General features: G+C 34.2%; 1 protein-coding gene across 1 annotated transcript in view; it reads left to right on the top strand.

Moving 5' to 3' along the window:
• The window catches only part of ASCC3 (activating signal cointegrator 1 complex subunit 3), a 311,309-nt gene that overhangs the window by 33,124 nt on the left and 254,357 nt on the right, over window positions 1–23,828 (top strand). The window contains exons 4-7 of the mRNA XM_065888766.1: window positions 5,057–5,177; window positions 11,348–11,552; window positions 12,262–12,403; window positions 13,004–13,129. Coding sequence (XP_065744838.1) covers window positions 5,057–5,177; window positions 11,348–11,552; window positions 12,262–12,403; window positions 13,004–13,129 — 594 coding nt within the window. The remainder of the gene's footprint in view (window positions 1–5,056; window positions 5,178–11,347; window positions 11,553–12,261; window positions 12,404–13,003; window positions 13,130–23,828) is intronic.

Here is a 23,828-nt window from a genome sequence, read left to right on the forward strand (position 1 = left end):
CGTAATTTGGGATTGCTTTAAATCTGGTGGCAGCTGATCTCAGAATTCTGCTGGGGATTCTTCATTTTGGGTTATGGAAGTCCTGCTATTCAGAGCAAAACAGCCTTCTTGTCTGTTTTGCTAGGTCTTAGGTGTATTATTTTTAAGAAATAACATGCTCTTCGTGCTGTGATTCTATATCTGAGATGTTTTATCTAGAAGTTATCTTCCAAATACATTGGTGGTTTCCTAAAATTATGTTGGACTAAAAATTTCTGAATCTCTAATTTATCATATGTCAACATTATATTTCAAATATGCAAGGGTAGCTGCCACAATAAATCACATTCTTATGGAGGAAATGGTCTCAATTTAAAAATTAACATGTTCTTTGAAAGTTGATAGCATATAAAAGACATTTCATGCTGTATGTAGAGAGCATTTGCTACTACAATTTGTTTGGAATATGGGGGGAGAAGGTATCTTTGTAGGTATGTATTACATTTATCTTTTTTGAATTTGCTTATTCTTTGATATCACCCTTACCTTAAGCATGGGGCTTGTGTCTAAAAGCAATTCAAAACACTCACTTAAAATGCTTATCAGGAAAATTGTATTTAATCTTTATTTTTCAACCCTCAACAGTTTATTGGTTACTTTTAATATCTTAAGTCATTTTGGTTCATAGTTTTAAAAAATAGCTTCATTGATATATAGTTCACATACCATACAGTTCACCCACTTAAAATGTTATAAAGCAGTGTTTTTTAGTATATTCATAGATATGTGCAACCATCACCACAGTCAATTTTAGAGCATTTACAAAACCTCAAAAAGAAATCCTAAGCCTTTAGCTAGTATTCCCCTACTCCCCCGCCCCCTTCTCCCAACCCCCAAGCCCTAAACAACCACTAGCCTACTTTCTGTCTCTAGAAATTTCCTTATTTAGGACATTTCATATAAATGGAATCATAATGCGTGGCCTTCTGTGACTGGCTTCTTTCACTTAGCAAAATGTTTTGAAGGTTCATCCATGTTGTACACTACTTCATTCCTTTTTTTAAAAAATAAATTTATTTATTTTATTTATTTTTGTCTGTGTTGGGTCTTCGTTGCTGTGTGCGGGCTTTCTCTAGTTGCGGCGGGCAGGGGCTACTCTTTGTTGCAGTGTGTGGGCTTCTTATTGCTCTGGCTTCTCTTACTGCGGAGCATGGGCTCTAGGTGCATGGGCTTCAGTAGTTGCAGCACACGGGCTCAGTAGTTGTGGCCCACAGGCTCTAGAGCACAGACTCAGTAGTTGTGGCGTACAGGCTTAGTTGCTCCGCGGCATGTGGGATCTTCCCTGACCAGGGTTCGAACCCGTGTCCCCTGCATTGGCAGGCGGGTTCTCAACCACTACGCCACCAGGGAAGCCCTACTTCATTCATTTTTATGGCTTAGTAATATTCTGTGCTGTGGATGTATACTACATTTTGTTTATCCATGCACGAGTTGATGGACATTTGGGTTGTTTCTACCTTTTGGCTGTGTTAATAGCCCTGTTTGTGTGTAAGTTTTTGTTTGGACATGTTTTAAATTCTTCTGGGTATATACCTAGGAATGGAATTGCTGGGTCATATTGTAATTCTGTGTTTAACTTACTGAGGAACCAGAAAACTGTTTTTCACAATGGCTACACAACTTTGTATTCCTGCACTGTATGAGAATTCCAGTTTTCTCCACATCCTTGCCAACACTTACTATTTTCCATTAAAAAAATAGTTGTTCCAGTGGTTCTTCTTTGCATTTCTTTGATGACTAATGATGTTGAGCATCTTTTCACTTGCTTATTGGCCATTTATATATTTTCCTTGGATAAATTCAGATCCTTTGCTCATTTTTTTTCATTGGTTGTCTTTTTATTATTAGTAAGAATTCTTTATATATTCTGGATACAAGTTCTTTAACAGATATATGATTTGCAAATATTTTCTCCCATTCTGTGAGTTGTTTTATTCACTTTCTTGATGGTGTCCTTTGAAGCAGATGTTTCTTATTTTGATGAAGTCCAAATTATCTGTGTTTTCTTTTGTTGTTCATGCTGTTGGTGTCATATTTAAGAATCCCTTACCAAATCTGAGCCCATTAAATTTACTTCTGTAAAGAGTTTTATAAGTTTATATGTTAAATGTAGATCACTGATCCATTTCGATTTAATTTTTGTATATGGTATAATGGTCCAACTTCAGTTTATTTCATGTCACTAGCCAGTTGTCCCATCATTTATTGAAAAGACTGATCTTTCCTAACTGAATGGTCTTGGCTCACTTTTGTAAACTTAACTTATTTATTAGTTCTAATAGTATTTTAGTACATTCTTTAGTATTTTCCACATAGAAGATCATAGTGATCTATAAATAGAAATAGTTTTACCTCTTAATTTTCAATCTGGTTGCTTTTTATTTCTTTTTTCTTACCTAATTACCCTGACTTGAACCTCCAGTACAATGTTCAGTAGAAGTCACAAATGCACATTTTTTGGTTTGTTTCTGTTCTTAGTGGGAAACTAATCCAGTGTTTCACCATTAAGTATGATGTTAACTGTGGGATTTTCATAGATGCCCTTTATCAGGTATTAGAAGTTCCTTTCTAGTCCTAACTTGTTGAATGTTTTTACCATGAAAGGATGTTGGGTTTTATCAAATGGCTCTTCTGCATCTGTTGAGCTGATCTTGTGATTTTTCCTTTTTATTCTATTGCTATAATATATAAATTGATTGTCTTATGTTGAACTAACCTGATATTCCTGACATAAATCTCACATTGTCATGGTATATAATTCTTTTTATAAATTGCTGGATTTGATCTGGTTTGCTTGTATTTCACTGAGGATTTTTGTGTCCATATTCCTAAGAAGTACGGGTCTTTAGTTTTCTTATGACGTATTTATTTGTCTGGTTGTGGGGTCAGAGTAATATTGACCTCATAAAATGAGTTGTGAAATATTCTTTCCTCTTGTTTTTGGAAGTGTTTGTGAGGAATTGGTTTTAACTTAAAATGCTTTGTAGAATTCATCATTGAAGCCATCTGGACCTGGACTTTTCTTTGTGGATGTTTTTTGATTATTAATTTAATCTTTCACTTGTTTTAGGTCTATTCAGGTTGTCTGTCTTGGGTTACTTTTGGTAGCTTGGGTCTTTCTAGGAATTTGTCCATTTCATCTAGTCTACCACCTCCAGGGTTTGTTACTGTCATTTGCTTGTTTATTTGTTTAGTGATCTGCTGGATTATTCTAGTGCAAACAGTTCCTTCTACCCTTACTCCACAGTGTTGAGCTTCTGATGTCGTTCCCCAGGGAGCCGCACCTGTGAGTATACCCATAAGGCACTTTGGGATGGAGGTAGTGTTAGCACAAACAACCCTTTTCTACGCTTCCCCTGACTCCATTCAGCTGTTCAGATCGGGACTTGAACCCACATGTGATCTTTACTAATTCCCAGCTGACCATTCTGATGTTTACAAAAATGCCCCTGGGACATAAATTGCTCCATAAACGAATCCACTAAATTTGTGACCCCTTTGAAGGAATAATTCCAAAGGTCAGTGTTGATATATAGTCTCACCCCAAGAGGGTCGTCCCAGTTGTCTCTCCCCTCAGTTCTGTCTTGTAACTTAGTTGTTGAATCTGTGAATCTTCTCGAAATTGTGGTTCACCACAACCTCTGCTCTTTCTGAGAAAGGGCTTCAACTTCATGGCCTGGTTGCAGATGTGGTCTATTTCTTTGGAAGAGATTGGGATCTTTCTGTTTTATGGCTTGGCTCTACCCTCAGGCAAGATTTCTGAGGCAGAACTCTGGAGCTAGGAGTGGGGACAATGGAAGTCTTCTTTCTGAGTGACACCCCTGCTTTCGAAGCTGAGTACTTGATGGAAGGGGTAGGCTGTAGCCTAAATTCTAGGCTTGCCTCTCCTTGTGTGGAATCACTGCCCTATCAGCCAGAGTGAGAGTGATTGGATCACCAGTATTTTCCTTGATGTTTTGCCCAAAGATAAGGCCTGTCCACATTTGGGGACAGGGTGGAAGACAGGTGGCCTTCTGTTTAGATAGTGTTAGTAAAATAAACAGCAAAAGGAAAATATTTACTAAATATTTAATGCCTTATATATACTCAACATAAAATTCCTACTTTTAATGGTATTTTTATTTGTGTGGATTCTCTAAGAACAGTTAGAATTTGTTTAATATAAAATCTTCACATGTAGAATTAAAGTATAACATTTCTGGACAGGAAAAATATATATACCCCCAAACCATATATGAGGAAATCTAAAGGCTTTCTGGCACAGTTATTTCATACAGTTATATAATTGAAAGCCTCTGAATCATAAAACTGGTTCTCTGACTCTGGAAACAACTTAATCTTTGGCAATCACTCTGCATAGGAGAGTAGAATATGCATAAAAACTTTTAATAAAGTTACAGAAAGCACTTGCAGTACTGTGTTTCAGATTTCATATATATTAAGCATTGAAAATTATTGATACTTACTAATTAAGCAATAATAAAATAATAAAAATACACTTTAACAAAAAAATACAATTAATTGTTTTTTAAGCACTAAAAATTTGGCATGTCATGATTTATTAAAACATTCTAATGATTTTTAACTCTAAAATGATAGCTCTTATTAGTAAGTTGTAAGAAAAATGGTACTCTGCACTCTATTTGGGAAAACCAGAATGGTATGTTAAAAAGCAAATTAATTTTAGAATTTCACTTGGTTATACCAAGAAAAAAACAAGTGTCAGAATTTTTTATTCTGTGATTTAGAGTTTTATATATAAATCATACTTATTTTAACAGTTGGATCGTGCTCTTTAATTATATAATTGCAGATAGTCTTATGAAGCCGAAAGCTCCTTAGCAATGTGAAGCAATGTAACTTTCCTAAATTATTATTTTTTTATGATTCTTTTCTAAATACTTTTTAGTTTCTTCTGTGTTAGTTTAGCTTCATAGCTGTGTTGAATAGGGTGTTAATAACTTGAAAAAATAATTAATTTTGAGGTAACAGTTTGTTTTGATTTTCTTCTTATAAGCTGTTTGAACTGCTGGGACCTGATGGACTTGAACTTATTGAGAAACTCCTCCAGAACAGAATTACAATTGTGGACAGATTTCTTAATTCTTCAAATGATCATAAGTTGCAAGCTCTTCAAGGTAAGAAGTGTTCAGTGGTAATTCTATTTTAAAGGAAAAATTCATTGTTTAGCAGTCTATTTAATACAATTTTACTTTTAATATTCTTTGGTTGATTATGTAGCTTACTGATACCATTCTCTTAAGTAGATTTTAGGTGTGGCAGATTATGAAACAAGTGTCAATGCCCTAAATAGGGTATTATGTCAGAGATTCTGTTTATGTTTAGGTATAGCAGAAGATTTGGAAAGGCAAAAAAAAATTTTAAGGAAATACATATAGTGCTTACAGTGGGTCAAGTAGAGTTATAATTTATAACCACTTTTATTTTGAAAACTTTCAGACCTTAGTAGTGGTGCAAGGATAGTGTAATGAATACTCACGTACTCTTCATGTAGATTCACCATCATTAACATTTTGCTTCCACCCCCCCATTATCATTCTCTATACACACATACACACACACACACACACACACACACACAGGCGTATGCACACATGGACACACACATATGCACATTTAAAATTTTTGCTGAACAATGACTAGAAGTTGCAGGCATTATAATACTTCAGATATAAAATTTCAACATACAATAAGAGTCTCCTTCTTACCTGAAATACAGTTATCACACCCAGCAAGTTGAACATGCATATAGTTATGTATTACATATGTTTGAAAATCCCAGAAGAATTAGAAAGAGTTGTCAAGGAAGCTAAAATTTTTTTTTTTTTTAAAAGCCTGACTTACTATGAGACAACTGATGCCAAACTCAGGTTTTAGGTGGTAAGTAGGAAAACTGAGTTTCTTACCTTTACCCTAATGTCTTTGCCAGCTTTATAAATAGCTTGGAATTTTTAAAAAGTGCATGGGCATAGGAAATTAGACCCCCTTCTTCAAACTAGTCAACATTTACCCTTCCTTTATGTAAGTGACGTCACCTTTTCCTTATGAGTGTGGCACTGAAAGGAAATTACAAAAAGAGCCTTAATTTAAATCCAAAATTTCTTATGGGTTTTCTTTATCCTACACTTTGATTACTGATAGTTGCCTTGGAGTTACTTTGAGATGTCTAGAAACTTTGAAGATTGGAGTTTAGCCACTTTGTCTTTCTGCAAGTCTCTTGGTTCTTTAAGTATATTGAACACTTATAAACTACCTTGCTGTAAGAGGACTTTCACCTGTTAAACAGTGCTTAATCAGACATTGCAATAAGCCAGCAGAACTTAGGAGCATTTAAAATGTGTATCTGCCAGAAGAAAAGGAATGAATTTAAATATCTGGTCTTGCGATGTAATTTCTGAGGATTTGATGTTCATTTTGTCAGCCTTTTAAGTGCTGATACATACTGATTCCACCTTTTATTAGTGCTAATTTATTAATGAAAAGTTCAAAATGAGTTCAGCTTCACATATTTTTTTAAGAAAGCTGTGGATGATGAGTTAATGTCTTGTAGTTTCATTATGTCCATTTTTGTTTAACATTTATACACAAACTTTATTCTACTAGGATAACTTTAAGAAGCAACACACTTTTTAACCTAAAACCAAATATTAAATTTGAATTATTAAAAAATATTTGAACCATCAGTCTGCCCTGAAATATTTTCTACTCTTCTCAATCAGCTTTTACTCTTTTAGTCTATGCTAGATTGTTACTAATGTTGCTACTATTTAAGAATAATAATTATACCATAGAAAATTGGGGCATTTAAACAAACTTCTTCTAAGGACTGTGGTAAAAGAAGAGCTGACAAATGAGCATATTAGGTTTTTTGTGTATCTTCATTAAAGATGATTTTCCTTATTTTGGGGGGGAGGGAGAAAGAAATATTCTTGAAGAAAAGAATCATTAGACTCTGTTACTTTATCACTGTTCTCATCCATTTATATCTTTTGATATAAATTTTATGTTAACGATCCTTCAAAATTCTCTTAAAAATACCAAATCGTATTTGTATTCTCTATTAAGCTACCTTAGTAAGACAGCTGCATCCTGCTCTTTTCTCTGTTCCACAAAATCATGGTCTTAGAGAGCAATAGCTTCCTGCCATTTAGCATTTTCTAGCTTTCATACTGATTTTCTTTGAATCCTTTTATCCAGATATATATACATCCACCCTACTTTATCTCTGTTCTTATAACCAGGAAATGTAAGGTAGGTGAGAAGTGGGTGGGTATTGTGTACTCACTGCTAAATTGAGGATAGCTGTGAATTAAATTCTGTTTGGGGGATGGTTGTAGAGAATGTTTAGTACGAGGTGTATGATAAAATAAAAATTAAGTTAGCTCATGCTGTCAAATGACAGTGTTTTGAGTAGTTATACAAGACTTTTTCTGTCATAATAACATTTTTTTTTTTTTTTTTAACATCTTTATTGGGGTATAATTGCTTTACAATGGTGTGTTAGTTTCTGATTTATAACAAAGTGAATCAGCTATACATATACATGTGCTCCCATGTGTCTTCCCTCCTGCATCTCCCTCCCTCCCACTCTCCCCCTCCCACCCCTCCAGGCTGTCCCAAAGCCCCGAGCTAATATCCCTGTGCCTTGCGGCTGCTTCCCCCCAGCTATCCACCCCACCACGTTTGTTAGTGTGTATATGTCCATGACTCTCTCTCCATAATAACATTTTAAAAGGTTACAAACTCTATGTGTTCTTCAGTAAATTTTGTTTTAGAATTGCTGTTAAGCTTATTCGTTTCATTTCTTCTTGTCAATCTCTACAGTTAACTGAACTCAACAAGGAGAATCATGCACTTAAGCATTTGTGCTTTATAACTTGATTTTTAAAATCACCTATTATGTTCAATCTTATGGGATTTCAGTATATTCTGATTGAGGCCTTATAAAGCTATCAATGAGGTAGACATATTTTCTTCTTATAATTTTAATTTCCTTATTTTGATGATCACAAATGTGTCCAGTAGTGTTTTGTTACTGTCACATTTGTTTAAAATGTTAATGTCATTAGCATAAAATATAGTGTGTCACCCAAAGTATTTAGTTTCACGTACAAAATGTTTAACATTCATTTATAGCAATAAGTACATGGCATTATTCACATTTTTAAAAATCCTGCTTAATATCTCTGTCGTTGAATGTGTGACTTTGAAATCAGGTTAATTTTTTTCATAGTTCAGAGTACATTTGAAAAATGCCATTATGTATCTTTCTTTCTCTAACACTGAGAGTTAGTTGGTTATAAATTCAATCATTATAATAGTATATAAGATTTATTTACAAAGTACAACATATAAGACTTACTTAGAAAAATACTTTTGAGCTATAAAATGTAGTTCTAATATAGATGGGATTATATCTTATTTCATAATTTTGAGATGTAATAAATCTTTATTTCTCACTTCCCTTTTTGCGACTTATAGAGCCATTATACGGAGGGGTTATTTCATGTGATTGAGAGTTAAAATGACTTATTCAAAATCATGTAATGAGATAGTGACAAATGTCTGAGAATTGTGAAGATTTGACTTAGAAAGCTAATTTCCCCCTCTTGATGCTAAGCTTAATTCCTTCCTTGTTCTGTATTGGATCTTGGAAGTTGATAAAATAACTTGCACTGTGCTCCTTCGGAGTATGGACCAATTCCATTCTTCATTGTCTTCCTAGCCTAGCATCAGTGCCTGGCACCTAGTAGGTCCTTAACACAGGAACAGTATTGACTTGGTTTGCTTCCAGTGACATTCCTATCAGTTCTTTTAGGGCTGCAGTGAGCCAAGATACTACTACTTGGAAAGATTGAATTAAACACAGAAAGTAATCCTGTTGGAAGAAAATTTTTCCTGTATATTGAGTTGACCAACCACAGGTTTAAATTGTACCTTGTAAACACTGAGCTTTGATTGACCTGACTCCTCTTAGTGGTTCTAGACTTCTTCCATTTAAAAAAAAACTGCATTTCCCAAATCAAAACTACAATGAGGTATCACCTCACACCAGTCAGAATGGTCATTGTTAAAAAGTCTACACATAATAAATTCTGGAGAGGATGTGGAGAAAAGCGAACCCTCTTGCGCCTTTGGTGGGAATGTAAATTGATACAGCCACTGTGGAGAACAGTGTGGAGGTTCCTTAAAAAACTAAAAACAGAACTACCATACGACCCAGCAATCCCACTACTGGGCATATACCCTGAGAAAACCATAATTCAAAAAGAGTCATGTACTAATATGGAGGTTCCTTAATAAACTAAAAATAGGGAATTCCCTGGTGGTCTGCTGGTTAGGACTCTGCACTTCTACTGCAGGGGCCTGTGTTCGATCCCTGGTCAGAGAACTAAGATCCCACAAGCTATGTGGCGTGACCAAAAAACAAGAAAAGAAAAACCAAACTGAAAACAGATTCACCACATGATCCTGCAATCCCACTCCTGGGCATATATCTGGAGAAAACTCTAATTTGAAGGGACACACACACCCCAGTGTTCGTAGCAGCACTATTTACAATAGCCAAGACATGGAAGCAACCGAAGTGTCCATTGACAGATGAATGGATAAAGAAGATGTGGTATATGTATGCAATGGAATATTACTCCACTTTAGAAAAGAATGATATAATCCCATTTGCCTCAACATGGATGGACCTAGAGATGATTTATTTATTTTTAACATCTCTATTGGAGTATAATTGCTTTACAATGGTGTGTTAGTTTCTGCTTTATAACAAAGTGAATCAGTTATACATATACATATGTTTCCGTATCTCTTCCCTCTTGTGTCTTCCTCCCTCCCACCCTCCCTATCCCACCCCTCCAGGCGGTCACAAAGCACTGAGCTGATCTCCCTGTGCTATGCGGCTGCTTCCCACTAGCTATCTACCTTACGTCTGGTAGTGTATATATGTCCATGCCTCTCTCTCGCTTTGTCACAGCTTACCCTTCCCCCTCCTCATATCCTCAAGTCCATTCTCTAGTAGGTCTGTGTCTTTATTCCTGTCTTACCCCTAGGTTCTTCATGACAGTTTTTTTTTTCTTAAATTCCATATATATGTGTTAGCATACGGTATTTGTCTTTCTCTTTCTGACTTACTTCACTCTGTATGACAGACTCTAGGTCTATCCACCTCATTACAAATAGCTCAATTTCGTTTCTTTTTATGGCTGAGTAATATTCCATTGTATATATGTGCCACATCTTCTTTATCCATTCATCTGATGATGGACACTTAGGTTGTTTCCATCTCTGGGCTATTGTAAATAGAGCTGCAATGAACATTTTGTGGACCTAGAGATTATTATATTACGTAAAGTAAGTCAGACAGAGAAAGACAAATATCATATCACTTATATGTGAAATCTAAAAAAGAGATACAAATGAACTTATTTGCAAAACAGAGGTAGGCTCACATAGAAACAAACTTATGTTTACCAAAGGGGATGGGGAAGGGAGATAAATTAGGAGTTTGGGATTAACATATACACACTACTATATATAAAATAGATAAATAACAAGGACCTACTGTATAGCACAGGGAACTATATTCACTATCTTGTAATAACCTAAAATGGAAAAGAATTTGAAAAAGAATATATATATATGTAGCTGAATCACTTTGCTGTACATCTGAAATTAACACAGTATAAATTAACTATAATTCAATTTAAAAAATGATTAAAAAACCTGCATTTCCATGAAAAGGTGGATCATACTGTTTCTTTATTTGCTTTAGTCATCTTCTAAATATATCCTGAGCTGTATTTTAGTTTTATTTTATTTCATGTATAAATTAGTAGTGACATATAGACAATTTAACAGAGTAAGGCCTATTACATAGGGAAAAGTATCATATATGTAAAGAATATCTTTATTTTATTATTATGTTAACAGTAAATGCTAATTAGTATTGATAATTATTATATTTATTGAAATTATATAAACAGATTTCAAAATTGTGAAATAGAAGTTTTAGGTTTCTGATGTTATATCCAAGAATTTATAACATTAAACTATTTAGTCTGTAAGAAGAAAATATCTGCTGACTTTTCCAAAACCAGTATACCATTTAGAAATTGTGATTTAGAAAAACTCTCCTTAAAACATATAATTGAATGTGTCAGTTAAAAAAAAAAAGAATTCTTAGAGCATTGTGCTATCTTATGTTTTGGTGAGAAGGAAAACAATGGTTTTCCTAAAGGTTAAGCTTGTAAAATATGACCTTAAATTTGCTTTGCAGACAATTGCAAAAAAATTTTAGGAGAAAATGCTAAACCTAATTACGGTTGTCAAGTCACTATTCAGTCTGAACAAGAGAAGCAGTTAATGAAACAGTATCGCCGGGAAGAGAAAAGAATTGCCAGAAGAGAAAAAAAGGCTGGAGAAGATGGAGAAATTGCAGAAGGACTCCTGTGCTTTGATCCTAAGGAACTGCGGATACACAGGTAATAAAAGCCAGAAGCTGAAAAATGCTTGTGTTGTAATTGCTACTTTAATGTATCATTATAATTATTTAGTTTAGTTTTAACAAATTAGATGATTCTTATTTCTAGTCATGTTTTCTTACAAGAATAGAATTTTGTTGTATGAAAACCTAATTTTCTGGGATAAAAAATCAGTGATCCGCTTAATTAGAATATTCTTGGTTGCATCAACGTAGGTGAGAGATTTTGGTGCTGTGCATACACCACTAGGTTAAACTTTATGAAGCGTACACAAATTTATTTTGAGACTTTTTTCTTTCCTACCTTAATGAATACATTTTCCCATATTGTTATCAAGAAGTAGAAAGGAGAAAAATGAAATAAAGGCATTATTATACATGGTGTTTAAATATTGAAACCCATTTAAAAAAAGGATTTTACACTTTGTTAAATATCTTTGGATTGTGACAAAGAAAATTATAAATAAAAAATCATTAAGTCAAACTTATCAGATGATATTATCTAAAAATAGTACCTGAAAATGTGTTGATGCTTATATGGTTACACAGAAAATTTCAGGATTGCTAATAACTTCCTTTGTGTAGTTTAATTTTTTCACTTTTATAGTGGAAGGCTGCGTGAAATAGTTATTATAATGACTTTGTTTAGTATATGCTTTCCTTTGCAAGATAAAAATTACAGATTTAGCCTATTATTTTTGTATTTACAGAGAGCAAGCACTTATGAACGCTAGAAACGTTCCAATTCTGAGCAGGCAGAGAGACATGGATGTTGAGAAAATACGTTATCCACATGTTTATGATTCCCAGGCTGAAGCCATGAGAACATCTGCATTCATTGCTGGTGCAAAGGTATGCATTGGTATATGACCACTTTTGGATAACATGTCTGTTCTGAGGAAATGACACATTGATTTTCCCTGTTTCTTTTGTGATTCTAGTACTAGTTGACTATTCTATGCTAAATTGTATTTTTAAATATTGAGGAAAATGAGATAGTGCAGTTTATGTAAAATTCTTAGCACATGGTAGGTTTTCAAAACATATTTGTTCTCCTCCCTTTCATTATTTATGCAACTTGTGTTTTTGAGTTTTAGCAGTTGCATCACTTTTTGCCTAAACTTTACACTGTGTATTGCACATTTTCCCTGGCTACATGACTACATTTGTCTTCAAGAATACCATCTAATTAACGTACACTTAAAATTCATCAACATAATATGGTTCGTGTGTTATATGAGATATCTGATTCATGAATGCTTTGTGTGTGTGGTTTTTTGTTTGTTTTTGCTTTGTTTTTTCTTGTTTTCCTTTAAATTAGCTAAATTTATTTACCAGTGCTATGTCATAAAACAAATAGTGTTCTTTTTTCTCTCTTTACTTAAAGAATCTTTACCAAAGTAATTGTTCTGTTTTGTATTATTATTGGATTTTAATTTTTGATGTTTATAGATGATTTTACCAGAAGGAATCCAAAGAGAGAACAACAAGATATATGAAGAAGTAAAGATTCCTTATAGTGAACCAATGCCAGTTGGGTTTGAGGAAAAACCAGTTTATATCCAAGACTTAGATGAGGTAAGATTATCATTTTATAAAGTTGATATTTTTGATGCTTGTTATGTTTTTGAATGCATTCGTATTGGAAAAATTATTTTTAAAAGTTGGTTAATACAATAAAGAGATACATGCAGTTGGTTACTAATGAAGTAGGGGAGTTTAAATTAAAAAAAACACATATATACATATATTTCTTTACACATTGAACATATTTGTGTATATTTTGTGTATGTATTTCTATAATTTTATGTTTATTTTGGTTATTTTAGCTAATATTTCATTTAACCTACATAAGCTGACTTAAGTAAACTGTTTTAAAGGATTCATGTATTGATAGGTCAAATGTTCAACCTATGATAAAATAGAATATTATTTGGGGCCAGGACCAAATTCCAAACTATTTAATTAACTTTCCCTCAGCTTTTAAATTTTGAATAATTTCAGTCCTATGGAAAAGATGCATGAATAGTACTATTCTTATACCCTTTTGTCTTGATTCACCATTTGTTAAAATTTTGCCATATTTGCTTTATCTCAAAGTAAAATATTTCTTCATTTAGTTTAAAGTATATACATTATTTAAGGTTAACCTTTTCATCACCAAAATGAAGTTGCTTTATTTTCATATATATATTTCATATGAAGTCATTCAGAAATATCAAATAATATAGGCAAGCAAAAGGAGCAGCAAAAAGAATAACTACAGCCAACCAAAATTGACTCCATTCTACACATGTGTGTGCATGTTTGTTTTGTTTTTACAAAAATAGAATTATATCACACATTTTGTTCTATGTTTGTATATATACTTATATACATCTTTCTATGTCAGTAGACATATTTCTACAGCATCATTTTAAATCACTATACAGTATTCCATTTTATGTCTTTATTAGTTTTAAACCAATTTGTTATTATTACAATTTTAAGTTGTTTCCTGCAATAAGTTTTTATAATAGACTAAAATTATAATTAAATCTTACATTAATGGGTTTCATCCTGTGCATCAGAATTATCTGTAGAACTTTTTCAAAATCCAGGTGCCTCAGTCCCTGTTACATCATAATCTCTTGGGAGGGGCCCACAAATCTATATTTTGAATATGATTTTCAGAGCTCTGTAGTTGATTCTGAAATGCAGCCAGGACTGAGAGCCTACAGGATTAAATAATTATATATATAATTCTTGTTAAACCTTACCAGTCATTATAAGGATTATCATCATGAAGATTTATTTAATTTTATATATTAAATATTAACATTTTTTCATATAAAAGCATCATTGACATTCATTGTCTATGTAATGAACGAGCCAGGCTTCTTAGTTTTTTTCATACTTATTTCAAATAAATACTTTGTTCATTTTAATTTAGATTATAGGAGTAATAGAGATTTCTGAATGGGTTAATTCCATCTGCAGCCTTAATGTCTCTTTGCCATGTAACCTAATACACTTGTAGGTTCCATGGATTTGGATGTGAACATCATTGGGGATCATTATTCTCCCTGCCACACATGATATGGATGACCACAGTTTAGCTGTTAACCTGTTGAAGGACATCTGTGTTATTTACAGTTTTTGGCTGTTACGAATTTTATGAGTCTGTTTGGGCTGCCGTAACCACAGCCTAGTTGGCTTAAACAACAGACATTTATTGTTTCGCAGTCCTGGAGGCTAGAAGTCCCAGATCAAGGTGCCAACAGATACGTTTTCTGGTGAGGACTCTTTTCCTGGATTGCAGCCAGGTGTTTTCTTTCTGTGTCCCCTTGGCCTCTTCTCTGTGTGTGTACACAGAGAGACCTCTGGTTTCTTTTCCGCTTCTTATAAGGACACCAGCCCTATCGGATTAGGGCCCCATTCAGATGACCTCATATAACCTTAGTTACTTCCCTGAAGGTCCTGTCTCCAAATATGGTCACTTTGGGAGTTAGGGCTTTAATTTATGAAACTTGGGGGGGACATAATTGCATCTATAACATGGTTAAAGCTGCTCTAGACATTGTTGTACAGGTTTTTGTGTGAACATAAGTTTTCATTTCTTTGGGATAAATGCCCAAGAGTGCAATTACTCGGTCATATTGTAGTTGTGTGTTTAGCTTTCTAAGAAACTACCACAGTTTTTTTCTAGAGTAGCATTTTATATGCCCATCAGCAATCCAGTGTGATCTAGTTTCTCTACATATTTGCCAGCATTTGATGATATCACTATTTTTAATTTTTATTTTAACCATTTTAATTCATATTTTTATATATTATTTATATTTTTATTTTAACCATTCTGATAGCGTGTAGAGAGTTCTCATTGTGGTTTAAATTTGCACGTTCATAAGGGGCAGTAATTGGGGAATAATACATTCAAATGCAATGTGTCATTATAAGTACATAAGTAAACTGTTTGCCGTGTTAGCAATGTAGATAATGATCCCACCAGATGTCATTAACCATGGATATTAATATAGAGCTCAGGAGAAAAATATAGATGTTAACAGAATGTGAGTTTAGTTAGATGCTTTTGTTGGTTTGGATCTTTTTTATGCAAGGCATAAAATCTTTAAAATCATAGGATGTTTCTGTATCAGGAAAAGTGCTCTTGAGTATGGTATCTTTCTCTTTTCACTAAGATCATAATTGCATGCCATTCCTAACAGTCCTATGGAACTACAGATAAAACAGTTTTATGTCTTCCCACTGACTGAATGTCGCATCAGATAAATTTGTCCTCTCTACTTAAATTACTTCTATAATTTGATTAAAAAGATAACAAGAATTTTAGAATTCTAAAATGATGTGCAACTTTTCTGTTAATACTGTTAAATGGGTTTTATACTTTCTTAGAGAGGGAATAATCTAAAAAAAAAAGTGATGGGTTTCTGTATTAGAACTCACTCAGTTGGAAGTTAGAGAAACGAAACTGAAATCAAGTTTTAGCAATGAAGGCAGAATGTTGGCTTTTCTAACCAGAATGTGCAGGAGTAAAGCTGCCTATGTGTCCAGATGGATATATAGGTTCACATGATGTCATCAGATCTTTTCCTCTGTCTTCGTCGTTCTCTTTCTCCATCTCTTTATTTCCTTCTCTTCTCTTTCCTTTCCCCCTTATCTCCTCCTCCCTCTCTTTTACCCCTTCTCACCCTCCTTTTATTTCTCTGGTTCTTTTCATCCCAACTCCCAGATATGCTTTCTCCATATAATCAGGGAAGAACATAGGACGGCAACTCCAAGCATATCTGCTTCCCTCTCCTCTAATGCTAAAAGCAAGAGGGTTTTCCCCACAGAAAACCCCTGGGATGCCATCAAGAGTCAAGGAGGAGTTTACCAAAGAAAGATGAGTGCTGTTATTACCTTAAAAAGGAGAAGGAGAAAGATGCTAAGCAGATGGAATTATGTCTTTGATATTTTGGTGAAAGAGTGAGGTTTGCTTTTTTGTTGGTGTTAAGTAAGTTGACTGCTATCTATTTCCACAGTTGGGAGTTATATTTTTTAAATAGCCAATAGAGTGTTATTCAGCAGAATTGAAATACTGATCCAAATATACTGTTTAGTTTGGAAAGGTAATATAAAAGATGCATATAATGTTTCATTTGAGAAGTTAAGAAAGTTGAGTCCTATGAAGTCTGAATGTAGAAAATTTGAGATTTTCTGTGACCCCAGGTTATTGAATTCCGTGCTTACAGGCTGGGTTCTGGGGGAAATGATGAATAGGGTATTATCCCTGATCTTAAGTTATTCTGTGTAGTGTATCTGCCCCACACGATTTCCATGGAAATAACTAATACAGTAGGGTATGTTGACAAATTTCTGTGGCGGCACAGAGAAGGCAGACTAAGTTCACAGAAGGAGCCGTCATGAAGGTGAATGAGGGCACAGGATTTTGCCAGATAGACAGAAGAGGGTGGGGGGTGTAGATGAAGGATGCTCCATGAAACAGTTTGTGACCTTTTGTAAACAAGTATTTCAGTGTTATTAGCATGTAAGCTACATGTGGAGAGTGGTAGTAAATTAGTTTAAAAAGAGACTTAATCGTGCACATGAAGGGCTTTGAAAACCGTAGTAGGTTTAGACTCAATATTGTGGGAAATGCTGCTTCTTAAAAATAAAAGTAAATGATCAAGTATTTTCACTTCCAGAATTACTGTGGTTGCAATAAAAAGCTGATGATTGAGAGTAGAACTGCTGCAGTAGTTCAAGGGAGAAATGCTATGTGCCTGAATGAAGAAAGTGGAGCCTATATAGAAAGTGGGACAGTGGAGAATAGTTTAGCTGTTAGTACATGTAACGTCTGATGACTGGTTTAAGTGACAGGAGATGAAGCAGAGAGAAGAAACTGGAATGACATCCAGGGTAACATGGGCAAGTGCCAGTATCATTTATTAAGATGAGAAATAGGAGAAAAAGAAAAGGTTTGTGCATGTTAAGTCCGGGAGGCAGTGTGTTGGTGAAGCGCAGGGCCTGTGAGTCCAAGCTGACAGCTTGAATCTTGGCTCCCCACATTCTAGCTGCGAGGCTTGGGGCAAGTTACTCTTTGAGACCCAGTGTTTCACTTGTAAAATTGGGATGATAGTACCTACCTCATAGTTTTATTGTGATGATTAAATGAATTAATATATGTAAAACACTTTTAAGTGTGTTGAGTACTTAAGACATTTTAGGTAAAATGTTTGCTTAAAATGATAAATGTAAACTGACACTGTGAGAGCAATCATAGTATGGATAAAATGAAAAGACTTATTGTTTCTTTGGAAATTATATTTATTAAATAAATTACTTCTGTGTTCATTTATGCTCCTCAGCTATTCTGTCATTCCAAATACATAAGTCACTCTATGAAGACATAGGGTAGTTTTCAGTTAATTGATAGAAACTAAAGAAACCAGTCATTATAATTACTAACGTTTGCGGTTATCGCAAGACTTAAAGTTTGGGAAAAGGGAAATAGAAGAAGTATAAAAAATGTTACTTTTCCTTTGGTTTTACTGTGTTCTCTGAGCCTGAGTGCATCCTAAAGCTAGAGAGTTTAATGACACAGTTTGATTCAATCAATTTACAAAGGCAAGAAAGCTAAAAGAAGCATCCAGAGAAACACTTCAGAATGTGAATCTTTTTTATGAGATCAATTTGAAGAAGATAAAATGTCACTAAAATCTGGACATAGGCCCAAATAAAAAGCCTTTCCCTGAAGCATCCCACAGCCCGCTTATTATACTGTCAAGCATATCATCAGTTTCATCAGAACATGACCTTGAATCACTAGCTGCTTTTTTAAGAGGTGGTATCAAGAAATAGTAACAAAATATAAAGTTTAAAACTGAAAAGTGAGTTTGCAGTGTTTTTCACACTGATAGGGATCTCAGCAAAGAAGATTTCATAAATTTCATGATGAAGGAAACAGTGTGGCAAAAATTAAATTTCTAATCATTTTAACAAATTTGAATTTCCCTTGATGCATGCATAGCCTCACCTGGCAATTAAAGCCATGAGTATTCTGATAAATTTGCTGCTATATTTGTTTGTCAGATTTTTCACCACTTATTACCACCAAAACAAATAAATGAACAAACAAAACATGTAGATGTAGACTCCTTCTACATCTATTGTAAACTCCACAATACATTGTTATTCTTTTTGCCTTAACAGTCCTTTAAAGGTATCATTTAAGATATCTAAATAATAACCAGGAAAAGTTTTTATACTCGTGCACCTATCTGGCACCTTTATGCCTTTGTGTAGGTAGATTCAGATTTCCATCTGGTATTCATTTCTTGTAGTGCAGGTCTGCTGGTGATAAATTTTTTCAGCTTTGTCTGAAAACAACCTTCTTCTTTTTTTGTCTTTGTTCTTGAAAGATATTTCATTTGTTATGGAATTCTAGGTGGACAATTTTTTTTCTAGTACTTACAGATGTAGCTGCATTGTCTTCTTGTTTACATTGTGTCTGCTAAGCATGCCCTCATTCTTAATCTTCCTCTCTATGTAATATGTCTTTTTTTTTCAGGTTGATTTTTAAGATTTTCTTTGTATCACTGGTTTTAGGCAGTTTGATTATGATGTGACTTTGTATTCGTTTTCTGTTATTGTATAAGAAATTACCAGAATACTAGAGACTTAAAATATCCATTTATTATCTCAGAGTTCTAGAGGTCCAATTTGGGTGGGCTTGACTGGGTTCTCTGTTCAGGATTTCACAAGGCCCAAATCATGGTATTGGCTAGACTGAACTCTCACCTGGAAGCTCTGGGGAAGGATTCCCTTTCAGATTCATTCCGGTTGTTGGCCAAATCTATTTCCTTGCAGTTGTAGAACTGAGGTCCCCATTTCCTTGCTGTCTGTTATTCTTAGCTCCTAAAGGCTGCCCACATTCTTTGACATGTGGCTCACTCCATCCTCAAAGTCAGCAAAGGCTAGCTCGAACCCCTTGTGTGCTTCAAATATCTGACTTCTCCTGGCAGCTGAAAAAACTCTCTGCCTGTCACTACCATGGTGTGGTTTTCTTCAGGTTTTTTTTGTTTTTGTTTTTTTGTGCTTGGCATTGGTTAAGCATCTTGGATCTGTGGATTTATAAAAGTTTTCATCAAATGTGGGAAATTTTCAGCCATTATTTTTTCAGAAATTGTCTGCCCCCTTCCTTCCTTTCAGGAACTCTTATCATAGGTATATTAGGGTTCCTGAAGTTGTCACACAGCTTAATGATGTTCTATTAACTTTAATTTTGTTTTCTTTTTCTTTCTTTATGTTTTATTTTGGGTAGGTTTTACTGCCTTGTCTTCAAATTTAGTATTCTTTCCTTCTGCAGTGTCTAAAGTGCTGTTAATCCCATCCAGTGTGTTTTTCATCTCAGTCATTGTAGTTTTATCTCTAAAAGTTTGACTTGAGTTCTTTTAATATCTTTTATGTCTCTACTTACACAATCATTTCTAGAGCTTAGGGGGTCATAAGACTTTTTCTGTAGAGGAACAGACAGTAATTATTTTAGGCTTTGTGGACCATATAGGGTCTCTGTTCCATATTTATTATTGCTTTTTTATTAAGGTACCCTTTCAAAATATAATAACTATTCTTAGGTTATAGGCTGTACAAAACAAAACAAAACAAATGAAAACAGGCCTCAGGCAGATTTGGTCCACAGGCCATAATTTGCTGAATCTTGCTCTAGTTTCTTGAACAGTCTGTCATTTATGTTATTTCTGGATTGGTTTTAATCAGTTTTCCTTATTTCTTATGATAATTTTTTTTCTGCTTTTTAGTTTGTTTGATCCTTTTTGACTGAATCCCAGAGATTGTGATTTTACCTTGTTGAGTACTGGATATTTTTCTTATAAATATTCTTGAGTTTTTTTTCCCTGGGACATAGTTAAGTTACTTTGGATCAGTTTGATTATTTCTGGTCTTGCTTTTAAAATTTCTTAGGTGGACCAGAACAGCATTTTAGTCCAGGGCTAATTTTGCCCCACAGCTGAGACAAAGGCTTCTGAGTACTCTACCTAATTCTCAGTTAATTAGGAGGTTTGCTGCTGTGGCTGCTGAGAACAAGAACTATTCCAGATGCTGTGTGGTCGGGTTTGAATTTGCTTCCTCTAATTCATTCAGATGGTTCTTCCCCTGTACCTTGGGTAGTTTTCTCATATATGTGTGCTGTTTAGTACTCACCTAAAGACTTGAGGGAGACTCTCTGTAGATCTCTGTAGCTATCAATTCTCTCTGATTATTTTTTTATAATAAAAATATCTTCCCCAAAAGGAGAAACTCAGCTCTAGGGCATAAAGTAGGACATAAAGCTGATGGAATAGAACGTGAAGCTGTGTTTTAACAGAATATTCAGTGTTTATCTGTGGATTTTATTTTTCTTTTTTAAAATCTGTGGATTTTATTTTCTGAACCAAAAGCAGCAGATAAATCTGGAAATTGGGAATTACAGTCAGCCCTTCATATCTGGGGGTTCTGAATTTGTGGATTCAACCAACTGTGGATGGAAAATAGTCAGAAAAAAAATTCCAGAAAGTAAAACTTGAATTTGCCACCAACTATTTATATAGCATTTACCTTGCATTAGGTTTTACAGTAATCTAGAGATTACTTAAAATATACAGGAGCTGTGTACAGGTTATATGTAAATACTACACCATTTTATATAAGGGACTTGAGCATCTGCATATTTTTTTTATCTGCTGGAGTCCTGGAACAACCCTCTCAGACACTGAGGGATGACTGTATAGCGAGACAAAAAGTATGTTTTACCACCTCTCTCTGAAGGAGGCTAATGGCTAATGCGTTCCAAGATAAGTTGTTATCAAAGGAAGGAAAAAGCCTTCTTCTCACGGTTAAATTATGAAAAGTAAGGTCTGTACTTTCAAGTAAGGTTTTAAGTAAAATGAGAAAGGAAAAAGGAGTTGACCCCACCTCTCCTTTTCCATTCTTTACCTACGATAGCGGTTCTCATTCGGCATTTTGCCACCTCCCACACCCTCCTCAGGAGACGTTTGGCAATGTCTGGAGACACTTATTTGTCACATCTAGGAGGATGCTACTGGCATGTAGTAAATATAAGCCAGGATGCTGCTAAACATTATACAGTGCATATGACAGCCTCTCACCACAAAGAGTTACCAAAATGTCAATAATACCAAGATTGAGACGCCCCTAAAGAACAGAGCTGTCCGCCAGAACTTTATGCCGTCCATAGTTGGATATCTGGAAACTTGGTTCTTTTCTCTTCTTCTTCTCCTCCTCCTCTTCTTTTTTTTTTTTGGTCTCTTCTAAGCATTGAGCAGATCTAACACTATTACAGAATAAGTTTGTTAAAACTTTTAAACTTCAATCACTTCCTTCCTAACTACTTTGATGTTGTTTTCATGTACTTTAGTTCTATCTTGTTTTAGTTTTTACACCAGATACTATTATCGTTATTATTATTTTATAGTCAATAGTTATTTGGATTTCCTATATGTTTTGCTCATTGTTTTTTAATTTTATCTAGTGCTTTCATGTTCTGTGACTTTTCATTGCCTAAATTTTCTTTATTGGGAATCTGGTGGTGGCAGATTAAGTTTCTTTTAATTTTTGTTAATCTAAAATACCTTTATTTTACCATTATTTGCAACAGATATTTTAGCTGGTAATAGAATTCTAAGTTCACAGTTATTTTCTCTTAGCATATTAAAGATATTACTATGTCATCTGCTTTGCATTTTTGCTTTTGCAAAGTCTGCGATCAACCTAGCTGTGATTTGTTTTAAGGTAAGATTTCTCTCTGGTTGCTTTTCAGATCTTCCCTTTGCCCTTGGAATTTTCTAGTTTCACCACCATGTTTCTAGATAAAGCTTTCTTTTTAACTTCTTACTCATTTTCTCATTCTGTTGTCTGCTTAACATCAGCAGACAAAGAGGAAGGAAAAAGGACTTTACGTTTTTCATGCACCTAAAACATGGCAAACATCGGTAGATAGTATTTTTAAAAAATCAGCAAGATGTTTCCCCTGTCTTCAGTGAGCTTGCAGCATAGTTGGGGGCATAAGATGGCATCTCTGTTGAGTATTTACCAACAGTATACTGTGGAATGTACTAAGTACGAAATCAGTAGTTTGGATTTAATGTAATCTTAAATGGAAGGCAGAGGGATCAGTGCAGGTTATAGCTGTTAATGAAGATTTTTTGGAGAACTTGAGACTTTAGTTGTTTCTTGACTGCTGTGATCTGGGGGATTGGGCTTTTTCTGAAGAATGACAATGAACTGAACAATGTTTTTCATGATGTGGGGTGTATAGAGAAAGGAACAGTTCCTGATTTTGTGTTGAAAACTTTGTGTAGACCTTGTATAGAACATTGGAGATTATGTCTTGTCCATATTACTTTGTATATAGAAACTTTAAAATGGTATTTTTCTTATAAAAACTTGGCCATTGTCAGGAGGGCCATTATGTTATGTATTCAAGTATTATTTAAAGTATTACTATGGAAAGTGTAAGGAAAATCTTTAAAATTTCTCAGCTTACTCTCAAAAGTAATTGGGATTGAATTTTGATGCACTCAGTCTGCTGTGTGTGAAAGTATGCTTTTGATAATATATTGTCTTCTGTTTTAGGGGTCAATAAATGTTCAATATGTAAAAATTTGTTCCATTAGATAAGCTTTCCTATAATGAGATTTTTATATATTTTTGACTCAGCAAGTATTTAAATTATATGATTAGAAAGTAATGTTTACTTGCTATGAAAGTTCACTATAGTTCAAATATATGAAATAGCTAGGTCTCATTTGAAGGGAAGTGCTATTTATATTTTCTTTTCTAAAAAAGAATTAATTGTGTCTGTATGCCCTGAACTTTTTCAGGATTGCAGTACCATAAAGTCTACTGGGAACACTTGCAAACAGCTAACTAGGAAAAGGGCACCAGCTGCTTGAAGAATACCTGCTAAACTAAGGAGAGTTATACCTAGCATCTGCCTAGCATCTAGCTAGGAATAATCAAACAAAATAACTTTCTTTACAACCTATACTTTATTGATTTTATGGGGAGGGAAATTAGAAGAGAGAGCATTAAAAGCATAATGGCATATTGAGCTACACCAGAATGATAATTTTAGAACTCAAATGAATTCAGAAGTCTGAAAAGTAGATGAATTTAGCTTATAATGTGGGAATTTCAAGTTGCTTTAGAAATGGACTTAGTCCATACCTTCCAACATATCTGTGTATTGTGGTTACACAGGCCTATCATGGTTTTC

This window comes from Phocoena phocoena, chromosome 12 (genome assembly GCF_963924675.1).
Source record: "Phocoena phocoena chromosome 12, mPhoPho1.1, whole genome shotgun sequence".
Taxonomy (NCBI): Eukaryota; Metazoa; Chordata; class Mammalia; order Artiodactyla; family Phocoenidae; genus Phocoena; species Phocoena phocoena.